The sequence below is a fragment of the Ranitomeya variabilis genome, chromosome 2 (assembly GCF_051348905.1).
Source record: "Ranitomeya variabilis isolate aRanVar5 chromosome 2, aRanVar5.hap1, whole genome shotgun sequence".
NCBI classification, from domain to species: domain Eukaryota; kingdom Metazoa; phylum Chordata; class Amphibia; order Anura; family Dendrobatidae; genus Ranitomeya; species Ranitomeya variabilis.
Genome location: NC_135233.1, coordinates 245,081,980 through 245,102,767, shown reverse-complemented (window position 1 = coordinate 245,102,767; position 20,788 = coordinate 245,081,980). Strand labels below are relative to the sequence as shown.

The 20,788-nt window shown below is 49.1% G+C and overlaps 2 protein-coding genes across 3 annotated transcripts in view; one reads left to right on the top strand and one right to left on the bottom strand.

Moving 5' to 3' along the window:
- ODF2 (outer dense fiber of sperm tails 2) overlaps window positions 1-9,777 on the bottom strand; it is a 32,772-nt gene extending 22,995 nt beyond the window's left edge. For both annotated transcript variants that reach the window (XM_077284379.1, XM_077284380.1), the window contains exons 1-7: window positions 9,622-9,777; window positions 5,486-5,611; window positions 5,005-5,130; window positions 4,588-4,758; window positions 4,332-4,519; window positions 863-992; window positions 642-773 (exon numbers count right to left, since the gene is read on the bottom strand). In XM_077284379.1, coding sequence (XP_077140494.1) covers window positions 642-773; window positions 863-992; window positions 4,332-4,519; window positions 4,588-4,758; window positions 5,005-5,130; window positions 5,486-5,611; window positions 9,622-9,636 — 888 coding nt within the window. In that variant the 5' untranslated portion in view covers window positions 9,637-9,777. The remainder of the gene's footprint in view (window positions 1-641; window positions 774-862; window positions 993-4,331; window positions 4,520-4,587; window positions 4,759-5,004; window positions 5,131-5,485; window positions 5,612-9,621) is intronic.
- A 96-nt stretch (window positions 9,778-9,873) lies between these two features.
- The window catches only part of GLE1 (GLE1 RNA export mediator), a 77,112-nt gene continuing 66,197 nt past the window's right edge, over window positions 9,874-20,788 (top strand). The window contains exon 1 of the mRNA XM_077284382.1: window positions 9,874-10,066. Coding sequence (XP_077140497.1) covers window positions 9,977-10,066 — 90 coding nt within the window. The 5' untranslated portion in view covers window positions 9,874-9,976. The remainder of the gene's footprint in view (window positions 10,067-20,788) is intronic.

Below are 20,788 nucleotides of genomic sequence, written 5' to 3'. Positions count from 1 at the left end.
ACGTGTGGAGGATTGGTGAAACGTGTGGAGGATTGGGAAATGTGTGGAGGATTGGTGAACAATGAAGGATTGGTGAAACGTGTGGAGGATTGGGAAATGTGTGGAGGATTGGGAAATGTGTGGAGGATTGGTGAACAATGAAGGATTGGTGAAATGTGTGGAGGATTGGTGAACTATGGAGGATTGGTGAAATGTGTGGAGGATTGATGGCACTGATTAATAAATTGTATATATAGACATGTTGGTGTCAGCGGAGAGCTGGACTAGAAATCATTTTGTTAAATATATTCATACCCCCTTTTTTGAGCATCAAAGAATGTTTTGTGTGTTGTCATAAATGTAGTAAATAACTTTAAAGTCTTAATTAAAAATGAATAAAAATAAATAAATTTGAATATGTGAGAACAATTTATATTCTTTGTACTGCCACCATTTGCCTGGCCAGCTCACATATTTAGGAGCCAAAAAGACACTTTTTCAAGCCGTTGTCTAAGAGCATCTGTGCCCTTCTGGCTAGTCACAGAGTCACCAGGCTTCTTATAGATGCCTAGCCCCGGCTTTATGTCCATATGCCCCTATGGCTGCCAGACATTGCCCCTGCTCACAGCCCACCACCAGGAGACGCCCTTTGTGCTCCTCACCTCCCGGCAGTGCTGCTCTCTCAGCAGAGTCCTCAGTGACCGGTTCGTCTCCTCGAATGTGTTCAGCTTCTCCAGCAGGGTTTCCTTCTGCCGAGTGAGAAGGTTGAAGTCTGTACTCGTCATTCTCTTCTCCTGCAAAGAATAGGAGTCCTCAGAATGTGGATGGGGGCTTCATCTAAGGGACCGCCATACAAATGCTGTGTGAGCTACTGATCACCTACGTGTCTCATCTGATTAATGGTGTCCCGCAACTGATCAACCTGTCTCGCAGCCTCGGCCCCGTCCATCTCAGCCTCCACCAGCTTAGACAGCAAATGCGACTTTTCCTGCTGCAGCTGCTGCTTCTCCCTCCTGGCATTTTGGATAGAAAACACAATACATGTGATATTGGCGGAGCTTTAAGGTCCCTTATGCGGGGGCATACAGACTCCGTCAGCCATCACACTAGTCATGTAGTTCTCCATTATCAATCTTAGGCCGGCGTCACACTGGCGAGTTTTACGGACGTAAGAGCGCAGAAACTACGTCCGTAAAACTCGCATTACATACGGCACAATGCTTCTCAATGGGGCTGCTCCTATTAGCCGTATATTACGGTTCAGTATTATACGGCTTTCTACGGCCGTACAAAATCGCAGCATGCTGCGTTTGTCAGCGTATTGCGCAAAAGATACGCCAATGAAAGTCTATGGGGGCGAGAAAAATACGGATTCCACACGGACCTGCAGTGTGACTTGCGAGAAATACGCAGCGCTGTTAGTGAAAAGTCGGTAATTCAATTGCCGGCTTTTCATTTCTCCTGCACAAACCCGACAGGATATGAGACATGGTTTACATACAGTAAACCATCTCATATCCCCTTTTTTTTTTGCATATTCCACACTACTAATGTTAGTAGTGTGTATGTGCAAAATTTCAGCGCTGTAGCTGCTGAAATAAAGGGTTAAATGGCGGAAAAAATTGGCGTGGGCTCCCGCGCAATTTTCTCAGCCAGAATGGTAAAGCCAGTGACCGAGGGCAGATATTAATAGCCAGGAGAGGGTCCATGGTTATTGGCCCCCCCGTGGCTAAAAACATCTGCCCCCAGCCACCCCAGAAAAGGCACATCTGGAAGATGCGCCTATTCTGGCACTTGGCCACTCTCTTCCCACTCCCTGTAGCGGTGGGATATGGGGTAATGAAGGGTTAATGCCACCTTGCTATTGTAAGGTGACATTAAGCCAGATTAATAATGGAGAGGCGTCAATTATGACACCTATCCATTATTAATCCAATTGTTGGAAAGGGTTAAAAAACACACACACGATTAAAAAGTAGTTTAATGCAATAAACACAGCGGTTGTTGTAATAATTTATTGTTCTCTCAATCCATCAGGAACACCCTCGCTTGGAAAAATAATAAACGCACAAGATACATACCTTCTGGTGAACCGTCTCGTCCCACGAAGTAATCCATCTGAAGGGGTTAACTAATATTACAGGCAGGAGCCCTGCTAATGCAGCTGTGCTCCGTGCCTGTAATCCCCGGCGAATGAATGAAATGTAGGTCATTGACCTACATTTCCTTCAGTCGCGGTGATGCGCCCCCTGCTGGATGTCCTCATATGACCTGGAGCGTGGGAAAAAGTTCCCAGGCTGCAGTTCATGAGAACATCCACCAGAGGGCGCATCACCGCAACTCAATGTAAGTACAGATCCTGCTTTCCTTTCAGCACCCGGGGATTACAGGCACGAGCGAGTGGTTTATCGCAGCTCGTGCCTGTAATATTAGTTAACCCCTTCAGATGGATTACTTCGTGGGACGAGACGGTTCACCAGAAGGTATGTATCTTGTGCGTTTATTATTTTGCCAAGCGAGGGTGTTGCTGATGGATTGAGAGAACAATAAATTATTACAACAACCGCTGTGTTTATTTCATTAAACTACTTTTAAATCATGTGTGTGTGTGTTTTTTAACCCTTTCATACAATTGGATTAATAATGGATAGGTGACATAATTGACGCCTCTCCATTATTAATCTGGCTTAATGTCACCTTACAATAGCAAGGTGGCATTAACCCTTCATTACCCCATAGCCCACCGCTACAGGGAGTGGGAAGAGAGTGGCCAAGTGCCAGAATAGGCGCATCTTCCAGATGTGCCTTTTCTGGGGTGGCTGGGGGCAGATGTTTTTAGCCACGGGGGGGCCAATAACCATGGACCCTCTCCTGGCTATTAATATCTGCCCTCAGTCACTGGCTTTACCATTCTGGCGGAGAAAATTGCGCGGGAGCCCACGCCAATTTTTTCTGCCATTTAACCCTTTATTTCAGCAGCTACAGCGCTGAAATTTTGCACATACACACTACTAACATTAGTAGTGTGGAATATGCAAAAAAAAGGGGGATATGAGATGGTTTACTGTATGTAAACCATGTCTCATATCCTGTCGGGTTTGTGCAGGAGAAATGAAAAGCCGGCAATTGAATTACCGGCTGTTCACAGATATCGCGCTGAATGAAATCTAAATACAGAATATATATATATATATGTGTCTCAATGACATATATATATATATATATATATATATATATATATATATATATATATATATATATATATATATATATATATATATACTGTATATATATATATATATATACTGTATATATGTTTTCCCTAACATTTGAGCACATAAATCCATTAGATGTCGGTTTTGCAAGCCTGCGGGAAAATCTGGCAGTACGGATGCCATACGGATTACATACGGAGGATGCCATGCGCAAAATACGCTGACACACCCTGACTACGGATCACTATTTTGGGAACATTTCTCCGTATTACGGCCGTAGTACGGACGTAAAAAACGGACCGTATTGTCTTACGCCGAGTGTGACGCCGGCCTTATAGTCACTTTCTGTCAATTTTCCAGAATCCTCTGCTTGCTGTCAATGAATGCAAACATTTTGGTCTATATTTGCACCCCAAACACCTGCTAATTAACGGATCCCATATAACAATGTGCACAGCTCTCTTCTATCCAGCCCTGCAGCTGAGGCTCGTACAGTTTGTTTGTTTTTTTTAAATTTTGGGTTACACGAGGTTTTGTTTTTATTTTCTCAATTCTTTAATTGTAAAGATATATACATATATATATTTTTTTATTTAAAACGTATTTTTTACTTCTTTTTGTAGCCCCCTTCATGGCGTTGACCCGGTGATCTTTGAACCTTGATCACTTATTTTATATACAGCATTATACAGTCAGCGGCATTCTCCTATGAAACTCAGCCAGAAGGCTGTCACTCATGGGTGCATTAAGCAGCCCCCCGCTGCCATGACATCCCATCATCACCCTGCAATCTCGTTGGGAACCTTTCCACTATGCTACTCCCTCCATGTAACCACTGCCATTCATTTGCAGTGTCATTTAAATGGTTATACCCCTCCGAGGTGACCGACCGCCTATCCAAAGTTTGAGTATTGGGATGGTCGCCCCTCTGATCCCAAGAAAAAGGCTGCGAAACGCCCCCTTGGGGACTGATTAATTCTCTAAAAGACGTCTGGAGATTGTCCAGTACCCGGTTATCTCCAGCAGTCTGATAGACAGAAGTGCGCACATGCACCGGCAGCCACTGCTCCATCAGACAAGGCCCTGCTCTCGGGATCACTGCTGGTCCCCATTGGTCCGCAATCCCCTAATACCTACAAGCTAATGTCGGTCTCCTCCTTGATCCGGTCAATGCTCCTCCTCAGACGGGAGTTTTCATTTTCAGTCTCTGCCAGCTCCAGCGACACATCATTGAGCTCCTCGTTCCTGGCGGTCAGCGCCCTCTTGGAGGCTGCCAGCCGCTCCTCATATCGCTCGGTGGAGTGGTCCCTCTTCTGCTGCTGCACCTGCAGAGGTTGGATTGTCGTCCTTGTGCCAATGCAGTCCGGCGGCCGCCCCTTGCCCGTCCCCTTACCTCGCTCTTCAGGGTGCCCACTTCACACATCAGGCTGTCAATCTTCTTTTCGTAGGAGTTGATCTTGCCGCGCATGTACTCCTCCTCGTCGGTGGACAGGTCGCTCATACGCAGGGCGGACATCATCTTCTCCATGTCCGGAGGGGTGATCTCCAAACGATGGGTCAAACCCTGGGGAAGATGAACCTGGATGTGATTTTTATAATTACTGCACCAGTTAGATTGGTAGAAACTGCAGTCGAGGTCCGATCAGCGGCAATCACGAGAACTACAACTTCTGCTGTGGAAAGCAGCCTCATACATAGAATAAAAAAGTTATGGCTCTTAGAAGAAGGGGAGGAAAAAAAATAAAAATTGGCTGCAGCGGGGCAGGGTTAACCCTCTCTATCCCTCTTCATTCCCCTGGTGATCACTTACCTCCCACTTTAAGCCGGCATCCCGCATAGACGTTTTTCCCGGGGGGATCCAAGGGACTCTGGTCTTTACCTTAACACTTCGTCGGAAGTTTCCCACGTTGCTCTTCATTTTGCTTTTGGTCCCTTTCTGTTAACAGAATCGAAAATATTACAAAGCAGCAGCGCTAATAGATAAGATGCTTGTAGAATGGAGGATCGGCTTCTCAGAATTGTCATATTAGTAGTACAAAATTGTGCCTGATAAACAATGGGGGAGCACCACGGACACATGAATCAGCTGATTAGCCGGGGTGTTGGAAGATACTTACGATAAGAGAACAAATGTATAGTTATGGAGAATCCCTTTAAAAAATAAAACTGCCACTAGGTGGCGCTCACCCCATACGTATTCAATAGGAGTCGAAAGCAACTCCCCCTAGTGGCTGCTGCAGGTACAATGTGATTACAGGTGTGAAATGTTTTCCTGGTAGTGGTGGTCCCACCTGTACTTTGGAGGGGATTTTCGGACCCTTCTTAACATGGACGTGTACAGGAGTGCTCTCATCTACGTGGACGTGCAGTGGTGGAGACGGGGAGCGGTTCTTCATTGCTTTCTGATGGATGGTTTTCTGAAATAAAAAAAAGAAGCAAAGAAGAAAAATTACCTTAAAAAAAATTAAATTCCACCGGAAATCCCAGAGACTGCAGCAACATGTGCTTATATAGCAATTCCTCATGTATCACATTCCATAAATAAGACATTCATCAGACAACATGCTGCCGCCTATGACAGCCTGTACTACACAGACCGCACCGGGCACCAGCGAGGCTCTTAGAGGGGTCTTTTCAAAATAATCCGCTGCAAAATGTCCAGATTTTGATTGAAATTCATTTGCACAAATCCACAATATTCCCGTTATATTTGAATCTTCGCCGATGATCTGGATCAGGACAGAATCCCAATGATGCCGATCAAGCCCATCTGTGGTCAGAAATGAAGGGAGCGGGCCCGATGGGCTGGAGGAAATGCTGGGAGCGGGGCCCGGTGGGCTGGAGGAAATGCTGGGAGCGGGGCCCGATGGGCTGGAGGAAATGCTGGGAGCGGGGCCTGATGAGCTGGAGGAAATGCTGGGAGCGGGGCCCGGTGGGCTGGAGGAAATGCTGGGAGCGGGGCCCGGTGGGCTGGAGGAAATGCTGGGAGCGGGGCCCGGTGGGCTGGAGGAAATGCTGGCAGCGGGGCCTGATGAGCTGGAGGAAAAGCTGGCAGCGGGGCCTGATGGGCTGGAGGAAATGCTGGGAGCAGGGCCCAATGGGCTGGAGGAAAAGCTGGCAGCGGGGCCCGATGGGCTGGAGAAAATGCTGGCAGCGGGGCCCGATGGGCTGGAGAAAATGCTGGCAGCGGGGCCCGATGGGCTGGAGAAAATGCTGGCAGCGGGGCCCGATGGGCTGGAGAAAATGCTGGGAGCGGGGCCCAATGGGCTGGAGGAAAAGCTGGCAGCGGGGCCCGATGGGCTGGAGGAAATGCTGGGAGCGGGGCCCGATGGGCTGGAGAAAATGCTGGCAGCGGGGCCCGATGGGCTGGAGGAAAAGCTGGCAGCGGGGCCCGATGGGCTGGAGGAAATGCTGGGAGCAGGGCCCGATGGGCTGGAGGAAATGCTGGGAGCGGGGCCCGGTGGGCTGGAGGAAAAGCTGGCAGCGGGGCCCGATGGGCTGGAGGAAATGCTGGGAGCGGGGCCCGATGGGCTGGAGGAAATGCTGGGAGCGGGGCCCGATGGGCTGGAGGAAATGCTGGGAGCGGGGCCCGGTGGGCTGGAGGAAAAGCTGGCAGCGGGGCCCGATGGGCTGGAGGAAATGCTGGGAGCGGGGCCCAATGGGCTGGAGGAAATGCAGGGAGCGGGGCCCGATGGGCTGGAGGAAATGCTGGGAGCGAGGCCCGATGGGCTGGAGGAAATGCTGGGAGCGGGGCCCAATGGGCTGGAGGAAATGCTGGGAGCGGGGCCCGATGGGCTGGAGGAAATGCTGGGAGCGGGGCCCGATGGGCTGGAGGAAATGCTGGGAGCGGGGCCCGATGGGCTGGAGGAAATGCTGGCAGCGGGGCCCGATGGGCTGGAGGAAATGCTGGGAGCGGGGCCCGATGGGCTGGAGGAAATGCTGGGAGCGGGGCCCGATGGGCTGGAGGAAATGCTGGGAGCGGGGCCCGGTGGGCTGGAGGAAATGCTGGGAGCAAGGCCCGATGGGCTGGAGGAAATGCAGGGAGGGGGGCCCAATGGGCTGGAGGAAATGCTGGCAGCGGGGCCCGATGGGCTGGAGGAAATGCTGGGAGCAGGGCCCGATGGGCTGGAGGAAATGCTGGGAGCAAGGCCCGATGGGCTGGAGGAAATGCAGGGAGCGGGGCCCGATGGGCTGGAGGAAATGCTGGGAGCAGGGCCCTATGGGCTGGAGGAAATGCTGGGAGCGGGGCCCGATGGGCTGGAGGAAATGCTGGCAGCGGGGCCCGATGGGCTGGAGGAAATGCTGGGAGCGGGGCCCGATGGGCTGGAGGAAATGCTGGGAGCGGGGCCCGATGGGCTGGAGGAAATGCTGGGAGCGGGGCCCGGTGGGCTGGAGGAAATGCTGGGAGCAAGGCCCGATGGGCTGGAGGAAATGCAGGGAGGGGGGCCCAATGGGCTGGAGGAAATGCTGGCAGCGGGGCCCGATGGGCTGGAGGAAATGCTGGGAGCAGGGCCCGATGGGCTGGAGGAAATGCTGGGAGCAAGGCCCGATGGGCTGGAGGAAATGCAGGGAGCGGGGCCCGATGGGCTGGAGGAAATGCTGGGAGCAGGGCCCTATGGGCTGGAGGAAATGCAGGGAGTGGGCCTGATGGGCTGGAGGAAATGCTGGCAGCGGGGCCCGATGGGCTGGAGGAAATGCTGGGAGCGGGGCCCAGTGGGCTGGAGGAAATGCTGGCAGCGGGGCCCGATGGGCTGGAGGAAATGCTGGCAGCGGGCCCGATGGGCTGGAGGAAATGCTGGCAGCGGGGCCCGATGGGCTGGAGGAAATGCTGGTAAATTGCTGGTGTTGCTGGTAAATCTGGATCTGTTCCATCAGAACCAGCACCCGGAGCACTCACTAGAGGAGACGGCAGATGTACTGTCAGCACGGCGGGGTCCTCCCGGGTGCTGAGGAGCCGGCTCCTGGGCTGCACTGACTGCGGCGATCCCTGGAGACTCCGCGCCTGTAAACTGTCTCTATAGTTACCGATGCTTCTTACAACTGTCTGTTCCCGAAGCCAAGACGCTCCCTAATGTGGGGAGAGGCCGAGTGACAGGAGCTCAGGACACCGGGCGTGGGGGACAGTGTACACAGCATGGGGGACGGCGTATAAAGCACAAAGGATGGAGTACACATCACTGGGGACAGCGTACACAGCACGGGGGACAGTATATACAGCACGGGGGATAGCGTACACAGCATGGGGGCAGTATATACAGCACGGGGGACAGTATATACAGCATGGGTGACGGCATACACAGCATTGGGGACGGCGTATAAAGCACAAAGGATGGAGTACACATCACTGGGGACAGTATATACAGCACATAGGACGGTGTATGCAGCATGGGGGACAGTATATACAACACGGGGGATAGCGTACACAGCACGGGGGCAGTATATACAGCACGGGGGACAGTATATACAGCACATAGGACGGTGTATGCAGCATGGGGGACAGTATATACAACACGGGGGGGCAGTGTACACAGCACGGAGCACAGTACATACAGCATGGGGACAGCGTACACAGCATGGGGGCAGTATATACAGCACATAGGACGGTGTATGCAGCACGGGGGACAGTATATACAGCATGGGGGACAGCGTACACAGCACGGGGGACAGTATATACAGCACATAGGACGGTGTATGCAGCACGGAGCACAGTACATACAGCATGGGGACAGCGTACACAGCATGGGGGCAGTATATACAGCATGGGTGACAGCGTACACAGCATTGGGGATGGCGAACGCAGCACGGAGCACAGTACATACAGCATGGGGGCAGTGTACACAGCACGGGGGGAGGCAGTATAGACCGCACGGGGGGGCAGTATACACAGCACTGCCATGTTGGCCCCAGTGCAGACTCCCTTTACGTTCTGCTTCTGTAACGTTTTGCACCGGACACTGCACAGTGCAAAGTGCTGACATTCTTTCTTCCTCCGCTTGCTGTCAGTGAATGAAGCCGCCGTTGCCGTGCCGCTGCGGATTATCAGGATTTACACAGGAAGGTTCTCATGGAGTAATAGTAAGCGGAGGTCTTACATTGTGAAGCAAAGCAATCACTGCCTATAGATGGTGCAGCCCCTCTAAACTGCTGCATAACTACAACACCCAGCATGCCCCATCCACTACAGGCAGGAAGCTGTGTCTGTAGAGGCCCTGGGCATGCTGGGAGTTGTAGTTTTCCACACTGGGGAGACAAGATTAGCGACTACCACTATGGAAAAATAATAAAGGTCTAAGCGTCAGGCGCTGTGGGACTACAAGTCGCAGAGTAACGATAATACCATTCATTAGGACTGCTGACAGCTGTAATATCTCAATATGCAAAACAATAACTCGTCACCCACATTATCCGGCCCCAGCTTCGCTCTTACCCATGGCGGCGGCATCTTCGGCGGCGACCACCCCGAACCCCCTTTCTCCCCCTATAGGAATCCCATCATCTCCTTCAGCAGCTCTGCGGGTCAGCTTTGTTCCGGGACACGCCCCCTCAGGCCAATCATTGGTTACTTCAAACGTCGTCCCAAATGAATTCAACGTTTGATTGGTGGAGGAAAAGGAAAGGGGCGGTACTTTGAAACGGCTGTTGTCCTGACAACACTCGAAGACGCGTTCGGTTTCCTGGTTTGGTGAAGTCATGACCCGGAAGTAGTAGGGCGTGGCACGGAAGTTGTCCGCCTGTGCGGCTGCTTTTTTAGTTCGCGCTACTTCTCGCCGGGATCTGCAGCGATGCCGAGCAAGCCGGACTTGGCGACTCTGGAGGCGCTGAGGAACTCTCCTAAGGGGAGGCTGCAGTACAACAGAGGCAGGAGCTCGGAGGTAGAAGCTCGACCACCACTGAGGACCACCCCACAGCTCCTCCTGGGCTGTCCCTGAGCGCCCCAGCTGTGGAAGAAAGGGAATGACACGTTAAAGGGAACCTGTCACCCCAAAATGGACGGTGAGCTAAGCCCACCGGCATCAGGGCTTATCTACAGCATTCTGGAATTCTGTAGATAAGCCCCCGATGTAACCTGAAAGATGAGAAAAAAGAGGTTAGATTATACTCACCCAGGGGCGGTCCGGTCTGGTTCTGATCTGATGGGCGTCACGGTCCGGTCCGGGGCCTCCCATCTTCTTATGATGACGTCCTCTTCTTGTCTTCACGCTGCGGCTCCAGCGCAGGCGTACTTTGTCTGCCCTGTTGGCACTGGGAAAGATCAGAGAGGCCTGGCACCTGCGCACTGCAGTACTTTGCTCTGCCCTCAACAGGACAGATAAAGTACACCTGCGCCGCAGCCTGAAGACCAGAAGAGGATGTCATCGTAAGAAGATGGGAGGTCCAGGACCGGACCACGACGCCCATCGGATCAGAACCAGACCGGGACCGCCCCTGGGTGAGTATAATCTAACCTCTTTTTTCTCATCTTTCAGAAAACATCGGGGGCTTATCTACAGCATTACAGAATGCTGTAGATAAGCCCTGATGCCCGTGGGCTTAGCTCACCTGCGATTTTGGGGGTGACAGGTTCCCTTTAACCCCTTCAAGACTTTGCCCTTTTCCGTTTTCGCGTTCTCGTTTTTTCACTCCCCTCCTTCCCAGAGCCATAACTTTTTTTTATTTTTCCATCAATTTGGCCATGTGAGGGCTTATTTTTTGTGAAACAAATTGCACTTTTGAACGACATCATTGGTTTTACCATGTCGTGTACTAGAAAACTGGGAAAAAAATTCCAAGTGCGGTGAAATTGCAAAAAAGTGCAATCCCACACTTGTTTTTTGTTTGGCTTTTTGCTAGGTTCACTTAATGCTAAAACTGACCTGCCATTATGATTCTCCAGGTCATTACGAGTTCATAGACACCTAACATGTCTAGGTTACGTTTTATCTAAGTGGTAAAAAAAAATTCCAAACTTTGCTAAAAGAAAAAAAAATTGTGCCATTTTTCGTAATCTAGGGTTGGGTGAGGGCTTATTTTTTGCGTGCCAAGCTGACGTTTTTAGTGATACCATTTTGGTGCAGATACGTGCTATTGATCCCCCTGTAATGCATTTTAATGCAATGGCGAGGCGACAAAAAAAAAAAAATTCTGGCGTTTCGATTTTTTTTTTCTCGCTACGCTGTTTAGCAATCAGGTTAATGTTTTTTTTTTTTGATTGGGCGATTCTGAACGCGGCGATACCAAATGTGTAGGTTTGAGTTTTATGTATTTATATTTTTTATTGTTTTATTTTGAATGGGGCGAAAGGGGGGTGATATATGTATATGTATATGTATATGTGTATATATATATATATATATATATATATATATATATATATATATATATATATATATATATATATATATATATACTAGCTGTACTACCCGGCTTCGCCCGGGTTAATGACTGCTGTTAGCAAAATAGAATGTGTTAACAAAAATTTATTCTGCACACAAAAACCACAAAACAAATAGATAGAAATGTAATTATTAAAAGGCAAAAACTAAGCAAATAGAAGCATTTCACAACATATATTAGCTTTGTTATACTGAGAATGTCTTTGTTGCCTATATTAACCAATCAGAGCTCAGGTTAATTAACTGTAGCAAAATAGAAGCTGAGCTGTGATTGGTTGCTATTGGCAGCCTGATAAATCCCCAGCCAACAGGAAGCCCTCCCCCCTGGCAGTATATATTAGCTCACACATACACATAATAGACAGGTCATGTGACTGACAGCTGCCGTATTTCCTATATGGTACATTTGTTGCTCTTGTAGTTTGCTTATTAATCAGATTTTTATTTTTGAAGGACAATACCAGACTTGTGTGTGTTTTAGGGCGAGTTTTATGTGTCAAGTTGTGTGTGTTGAGTTGCGTGTGGCGACATGCATGTAGCGACTTTTGTGAGATGAGTTTTGTGTGGCGACATGCGTGTAGCAACATTTTGTGTGTTGAGTTGCATGTGACAGGTTAGTGTAGCAAGTTGTGTGCAGCAAGATTTGTGCATGGCGAGTTTTGCGCGTGGCGAGTTTTATGTGTGGTGCATTTTGAGTATGTGCAAGTTTTGTGTGAGGCAACTTTTGCATGTGGTGCAACTTTTGTACATGTGGCAATTTTTCTGTGTGTGCAAGTTTTGCATGAGGTGAGTTTTCCATGAGGTGAGTTTTGCACGTGTGGCGAGTTTTGCGTGAGCCTAGTTTTGCATATGGCGAGTTTTGCATGTAGCGAGTTTTGAGTGGTGACTTTTGTGTTTCGACTTTTATGTGGCGAGGTTGGTGTGTGTGTGTGGTGAAATGTGTGCTGAGGGTGGTATATGTGTTCAAGCACGTGGTAGTGTGTGGCGCATTTTGTGTTTGTGTTCATATCCCCGTGTGTGGTGAGTATCCCATGTCGGGGCCCCACCTTAGCAACTGTACGGTATATACTCTTTGTCGCCATCGCTCTCATTCTTTAAGTCCTCATTGTTCACATCTGGCAGCTGTCAATTTTCCTCCAACACTTTTCCCTTCACTTTTTCCCCATTATGTAGATAGGAGCAAAATTGTTTGGTGAATTGGAACGCGCGGGGTTAAAATTTCACCTCACAACATAGCCTATGACGCTCTCGGGGTCCAGACGTGTGACTGTGCAAAATTTTGTGGCTGTAGCTGCGACGGTACAGATGCCAATCCCGGACATACACACATACATACATACACACATTCAGCTTTATATATTAGATATACCTGTATGTAATCTCCTGTATATAGTATATACCTGTGTGTCATCTCACCTATATATAGTATATATCTGTGTGTCATCTCCTGTATATAGTATATACCTGTATGTCATCTCCTCCTATACATAGCATATACCTGTGTCATCTCCTCCTGTATATACTATATACCTGTAGGTAATCTGCTCCTGTATATAGTATATACCTGTGTGTCATCTCCTCCTGTATATAGTATATACCTGTATGTCATCTCCTCCTGTATGTAGTATGTACCTGTATGTCATCTCCTCCTCTATATAGTATATACCTGTGTGTCATCTCTCCTGTATATAGTATATATCTGTGTGTCATCTCCTCCTGTATATAGTATATACCTGTGTGTCATCTCCCCTGTAAATAGTATATACCTGTGTGTCATCTCCTGTATATAGTATATAGCTGTATGCCATCTCCTCCTGTATTAGCCCTCGTTCACACGTTATTTGGTCAGTATTTTTACCTCAGTATTTGTAAGCTAAAATGGCAGCCTGATAAATCCCCAGCCAACAGTAAGCCCACCCCCTGGCAGTATATATTAGCTCACACATACACATAATAGACTGGTCATGTGACTGACAGCTGCCGGATTCCTATATGGTACATTTGTTGCTCTTGTAGTTTGTCTGCTTATTAATCAGATTTTTATTTTTGAAGGATACCAGACTTGTGTGTGTTTTAGGGCGAGTTTCGTGTGTCAAGTTGTGTGTGTTGAGTTGCGTGTGGCGACATGCATGTAGGGACTTTTGTGAGATGAGTTTTGTGTGGCGACATGCGTGTAGCAACTTTTTGTGTGTCGAGTTGCATGTGACAGGTTAGTGTAGCAAGTTGTGTGCAGCAAGTTTTGCGCATGGCGAGTTTTGCGCGTGGCGAGTTTTATGTGTGGTGCCTTTTGAGTATGTGCAAGTTTTGTGTGAGGCAACTTTTGCATGTGTTGCAACTTTTGTGCATGTGGCAATTTTTCTGCGTGTGGCAATTTTTCTGCGTGTGCAAGTTTTGCGTGTGGCGAGTTTTGCACGTGTGGCGAGTTTTGCATGTGGAGAGTTTTGCGCGTGGCGAGTTTTGAGCGGCGACTTTTGTGTTTCTACTTTTATGTGGCGAGGTTGGTGTATGTGTGGTGAAATGTGTGCTGAGGGTGGTATATGTGTTCGAGCACGTGGTAGTGTGTGGCGCATTTTGTGTGTGTGTTCATATCCCCGTGGTGGTGTGATTATCCCATGTTGGGGCCCCACCTTAGCAACTGTACAGTATATACTCTTTGGTGCCATCGCTGTCATTCTTTAAGTCCCCCTTGTTCACATCTGGCAGCTGTTAATTTGCCTCCAACACTTTTCCTTTCATTTTTTCCCCATTATGTAGATAGGGGCAAAATTGTTTGGTGACTTGGAAAGCGCGGGGTTAAAATTTCACCTCACAATATAGCTTTGACGCTCTCAGGGTCCAGACGTGTGACTGTGCAAAATTTTGTGCCTGTAGCTGCGACGCCTCCAACACTTTTCCTTTCACTTTTTCCCCATTATGTAGATAGGGGCAAAATTGTTTGGTGAATTGGAAAGCGCGGGGTTAAAATTTCACCTCACAACATAGCCTATGACGCTCTCGGGGTCCAGACGTGTGACTGTGCAAAATTTTGTGGCTGTAGCTGCTACGGTTCAGATGCCAATCCCGGACATACATACATACATACATACACACACACACACACACATTCAGCTTTATATATTAGATATATATATATATATATATTTATTTATTTATTTTTTTACTTTTGACATGCTGCAATAGCCTCCATAGGAGGCTAGAAGCTGGCATAGCCTGATCAGCTGTACTACATAGCGGTGATCATCAGATTGCTCCTTTGTAGCTGAATTGCAGGCTTGCTATGAGCGCCGACCACAGGGTGGCGCTCACAGCAAGCCGGCATCGGTAACCATAGAAGTCTCAAGGAGACCTCTGGTTACTATGCTGACGCATCGCTGACCCCCGATCATGTGATGGGGGTCGGCGATGCGCGCATTTCTGGCTGGAAACGCCAATTAAATGCCGCTGTCAACATTTGACAGCTTTATTTAACAAGTTAATAGCGGCGGGTGAATCGCGGTTTCACCCGCCGCTATTGCGGGCACATGTCAGCTGTTCAAAACAGCGGGCACATGTCAGCTGTTCAAAACAGCGGGCATGTCCCGGCTTTTGATGCGGGCTCAGCGCTGGAGCCCACATCAAAGCAGGGGATCTGACCTCCGCAGTAATAGTACGGCGGAGGTTGGTAAGGGGTTAACCCCTTCCCCACCATTGGTTTTCTCCATCCCTTTGCATTGTCCAGTTGCCGTATGGGGCTTGTTTTTTTTTTTTACAGGACGAGTTGTCATTTTGAATTACATCGCTTCGAAAAATGGGGAAATACCTCTCACATGCGGTGAGAGGGTTAAAATCCCTTTGCCCACCCCCCTTCCCCCCTGAAAAATGAGCACCCTGGTGCTGTTCCAGCGGTGTCTGCACTGGCTCTCCTGGGGATCCTGCACTGGGGATCCTGCACTGGGGATCCTGCACTGGGGATCCAGTGACATTATGTCACGCCATCCCTGGGGCCAATCAGCACTGGCTTCACTCTCCCCTTCTAAGGACAAATCAAGAAATCAGGAGAACATAAGCGCTGTGGCTGCCCTCTCGCTTCCTCCGGATGTCAGTTATGTCCTTAGGGAAGGAAAGTGAAGCCAGACCTGACTGACCCCAGGGATTACATGACAGCCAGTGTCGGCTCCAGCACCGCAGAGGTGAGGGTAGATGTTATGTTCCTGGTAGTAAATGTAGGAGTTGTAGTAAACGTAGGAGGTGGTAAATGGAGTAATCAACAGCCCCTTTAATACCATATTTGATATTTTGATCACTTTTCATTGCATTTTAGAGTAGCTGCTACTGCTTCACAGCTTTCATCTTATAGGTTAAAGGGGTTGGGTAAACAGTTAACCGATTTCTAAGACCCTCTCCTATACACTTTGGAGTTTGGCTCTGCTTGCCTGTTTATGCGGTTTTCACAGGACCACTAGTTTGCAGATTTTATACTTGGTCACATGAGGACTAGCTTACCAATCACTTCTTTATGGGGAATGCATCCCATTGACTCCCCACTTGGGAAGGGGCAGTGATGATTGCCTAAACCAGGGGTTCCCAACCTGTAGCTCGGGATCCACATGTGGCTGGCGGTCCCATGAATTGTGGCTTGCGGCGGTCTCCAGATTTAGTAAGCTGGTATGAAGAGCACGTCTGAAAATGGTAAACTTTGTGAGTAGCCCTGCAGAGAAGAGCAGATCTGGGTGCACGTCTACTGGTCTTGGGGGTTTAGAGATAATATAAGTATGGTACGCTGTAGACAGGGTGATACTACGTCAGAGGAGGTGCTCGAAGCTGGATGTGACATTGGTGGGAGTGCGTGATGGAGGAACGCTGAATGTGGTGGGAACCCCTGGATCTTGGTACATTGCTTCGGGGTGGTTTGTGTGGAAAAGCTTTGGTTATCATTATACCCATAATGGGGGCTTTAGTTGCCACTACTATGAGGGGGGCAGTACCTGGATGTGGCTCACGACCCTCTTGCGGAGCTTGATGTGGCTCTCAAGGTCAGAAAGGTTGGGGACCACTGGCCTAAACGGTATCGTCATTGAGTTAAAGGTGACTGACAGTAGCCTTTAGGCCTCATTCAGACATTGATTTTAATCAGTGTTTGGTCCAAGTGTCCATCTTTACATCAGTGTTTCATCAGTTATTTTCTTGTATGCAAAAAAAGAAATATTGAAATATTGCAAAGCTTCTTTTTGCCATTGCAATGCCCACAAATAAGTTATAGCCTATTGATGCCATAGAAAATGGATTTTTTTTTTTGTGGACACTCTGTCAAAAAACAAAAAACAGAACATGGACATGTGAACAGACCCATAGATTACAGTGGGTACACTTTCTACGTCTGAGGTCTTAGGCTGTGTGCACACGTTGCGGATCTGCAGTGTTTTTTCACCAAATCCGCAATGTATTGCCCAAGCAATGTTAATCAGTGGGAATCCAGAATTGGTGTGCACATGCTGTTGAAAATTCAGCGCAGATTTGCAGCATTTTATTTTCCGCAGCATGCCAATTCTTTTTGCGGATCTTCAGCGTTTCTGCACCCATTGACTTCCATTGAGTCAGTCAAATCCACAGCAAAACCGCAGGTGTTAAAAGGTTTGCAGAATTGCATGCCAAAAACGCTGCTGAAAGGCAGGAGGAAGAGTGTGTGAGCAGAGAATATGTGCGGGTGTGTGTGTGTGTGCGGGTGTCTGTGTGTGTGTGTGTGTGTGTGTAGCTAGGCATCATCTGATGGGACTACTGTTCCCATCCGGCTATGTCTGCTGTCACATATAACAGTGACAGCATGAGCCGATGATGGGACAGTAGTCCCATCATTCAACGACTGTTAAAGTGAAAAAAACAAAACAAAACACACATAACGTTCATACTCACCAAACACCTAATTCCCCGACGCCCTCGATCTCCTGCAACAAAAATAAAATAATAAACCACAATATATTTACCTTTCTGCTGTAGTTCATTTAATAACGACTGTCCCATGGCGATCTCACGTGCAGAACAGTCACATTGGGAGATGTGACCGCTCTACCAGGCCTCCGATGATACACTGGCAGGAGCTAATATCTCCCTCAGAGTATCACTACGCTGCCGTGAGAGAGTTCGTCGGAGTTTGTGCTGTCACTTGTGGCACTGCTGCGTGAGAAAATTCTCATGCAGCGTTGCCGTATGTGAGAGCACGAACTCCTGTGAACTCTGTGTATCACCGGAGGCCATATGGAGCAGTCATATCCGAATGTGACTGCTCTACACGGGAGATCGTCGTGGGACACTCGTTATTAAATGGACTACGGCGGACAGGGGGTATTTATGTTGGTTTATTATTTTATTTTTGTTGCAGGAGATCGAGGGAGTCGGGGATTAGGCGATGCATTAAGTAAGGTTAATTTAGATTAATAAAGGACTTTATTCTGGCCGCGTGTTTATTTATCATACAACTATAGGATTAGTAATGGATAGGTGTCTTATAGACCTCTCTATTACTAAGCCATGGGCTTGATGTCTCCGGACAATACAAAGGTGACATCAACCCTACAAATATGAACCCCACTTGCTACCGCTACAAGCCAAGTGGGAAGAGCCAGAATAGGTGCATCTATAACATGTGCTGTTTCTGGGGCGGCTGAGAGCTGATGTTTTTAGTCTGGGGGGGTGCCAATAACCATGGCCCGTTCCCAGGCTATTAATATCAGCCCGCAGCTGTGTGCGTAGCTTTTGCTGGTTCGATTTTTATAGGGGGGACCCCATGTCAATTTTTCTCCTACGCCTCATTGGGGGACACAGAACCATGGGTGTTATGCTGCTGCCACTAGGAGGACACTAAGTAAACACAGAAATAATAGCTCCTCCCCTGCAGTATACACCCTCCTGCTGGCTCTCAGTGAACCAGTTCTTGCTTAGTGTCTGTAGGAGGCACTTGGGTCTGTTTCAGACCCCACAGTTTTTATTTTAATTTTAGATTTTTGATTCTATTTTTTCCTTTAACGGAGCGAATGGGGGCGACGGATCCTTTGTAGGCTCCGATCTCCCCCGAACCATCAACAGGCAAGTACGTGGAGCGTCCCTCCCGTATCCTTTCCTGCAACGTTGGATGCCAGCCCTGAGCTCATCTTGTGGCCGATGGTTCCTTCGCGTTCCGATTCCCCCCCCCCCCCCCCCCCCTCCATAGCAGGTGACCACATGGAGTAGCCCTCCATCTACCTCTCCTGGAGCCAGGTGCATAGCCGGACATATCATGAATGGCGTCCGTGCAGCCCCCCTCTGCATCACCACTGATATAGCGGATGACTCATGGCGGCAGAAGCTCTCCACCCCCTCCCTGACTATGGCGACGGTGGATTGAGCACCGGCCCACCGCATCTACCGTGAGTACACTGCGGGGGCCGAGGCGCTTGGGGGGTCCTGGTCCCCGGGGTATGGGAGGTCCGTACCTTAAAGCCCGGGTCCGTGGGTGGTCTGCAGTGCGGCAATTCCTTCAGAGTGTGTGGCCTAAGAATGGTGCTAATAGCGGTCGCGGCGCTGCAGGCCGCAACCGCAGGTTTAAAATTTAGCCTCCGGCTTTTCCCTTTCATACAGGCTGGAGTTTTGGCCACGCCCACCGGCAGTTACCGCCGCCCACTCTTTCTGGCACTTCTCGTTCCCTGAGAGAGACTCTCACTTCCTGATCTCGACGGCCATCTTGGTACACCCACAGGGCTGATGCTGCGGCGCTGCTCCAGCCTTTTCAATCACAGCCTTCAGGATTAGCGATTCCTGTGCATAACTCCCGTGGTATCACACTGCGGACCTCCCCTGGGGACTCAAGACACAGGACCATGGGTAAGCTCCAGAAACAGCTTAACCCTTCCCCTGCTAGTAAGCGCTTTCCTGCAGGCTTTACTATGTCTCAACCAAAGCCTCACAAAAAGTCTGGGAAAACCCACACTGTATTTTTCGCTGCATGAACCTCTTGTGAGGTATCATTACCCCGAGGTCACAATACTGCATTATGCACAACTTGTGAACCGGTGACGGCTCAGGAACCACCTGTTGCTGATACTGAACCCAGTGAGCCTAGTCCCCCTGAGTGGGCTACCTCCCTTACCCGGTCTATGGCATCCTTGGCAAAAGCGTTAGACTCGTTCCGAGACCCTTCCTCTAACCAGGGCAATAATACGGACGACGCTTCCGATGGTCAGAACCCCTCGTACTCCAGGGGTCATACCTTGCCAAGGAGTTCTCACTCTTGCAGGAAAAGGACCCATGCCATATCCCCAGACCATCACTGGTTTTCGGGTTCTGAGAGCTCCATTTGTCGCTCCCCTTCCATTGGGGCTAGTAGAGAACCTGTTTCAGAGGACGATTCTGACACGTCCCTAGATCAGAAATTTCATCACGATCAGGAGACTCTCGACTCCCTAATTGAGTCAGTGAATAAGGCTTTGAGACTTGAGGAGGAACCCTTATCTAAAACGGATCATGCTGTGTCCTTTATGAGGACCAAACGAGCTCACAGAGTGTTTGCCACTCATCCCGAGTTTAAGCAAATTGTTGAATCTCACAGGATCCGTCCAGATAAACGATTCACAGGGCAGAAGCCCATGGAGTCCAAATATCCCTTTGCTCAGGATCTAAGAAAAGATTGGTCACAATCTCCCCCGGTAGATCCTCCGGTATTGCGCATGACTACGAAATCTGTTTTATCCTCCTCGGAGGGCGCCTCTATTAAAAATCCAACCGATCGTCAGATCGACAATATGGCGCGTTCAGCTTTTGAAGCCTCAGCGGCCGCACTCTTTCCATCTTTTGCCGCTACGTGGGTGGCTAAGGCTATGACCCACTGGGCTGAGGTCTTGTCTTCAGCAGTACTGGATACCAATCTTCCCCCCGAGATAGCAGACCTTGCTACTCGGCCAGAGCTGGAGATTTTGTAGTCACCACGTCCCTGGATGCCGCTGACTGCGCTTCTCAAGCAGCAGCAAATGCCATCACCATGCCGAGGTCCTTATGGCTCAGGGACTGGCGTGTGGATTCTACTTCCAAAAAGTCATTGACTCTCCCATTTCAGAGCGGTTGCCTTTTTGGCGAAAAGCTCGACCAGTTAATTTCTGATGCCACTGGAGGAAAGACTAAATTTCTTCCACAACAGAGACCCTCTCGGCCCTTTCGGAACCTGCAACCACAGGCTCGGTCCCAATTTTTTTTTTTTCGTTACAACTCAAACTGGTC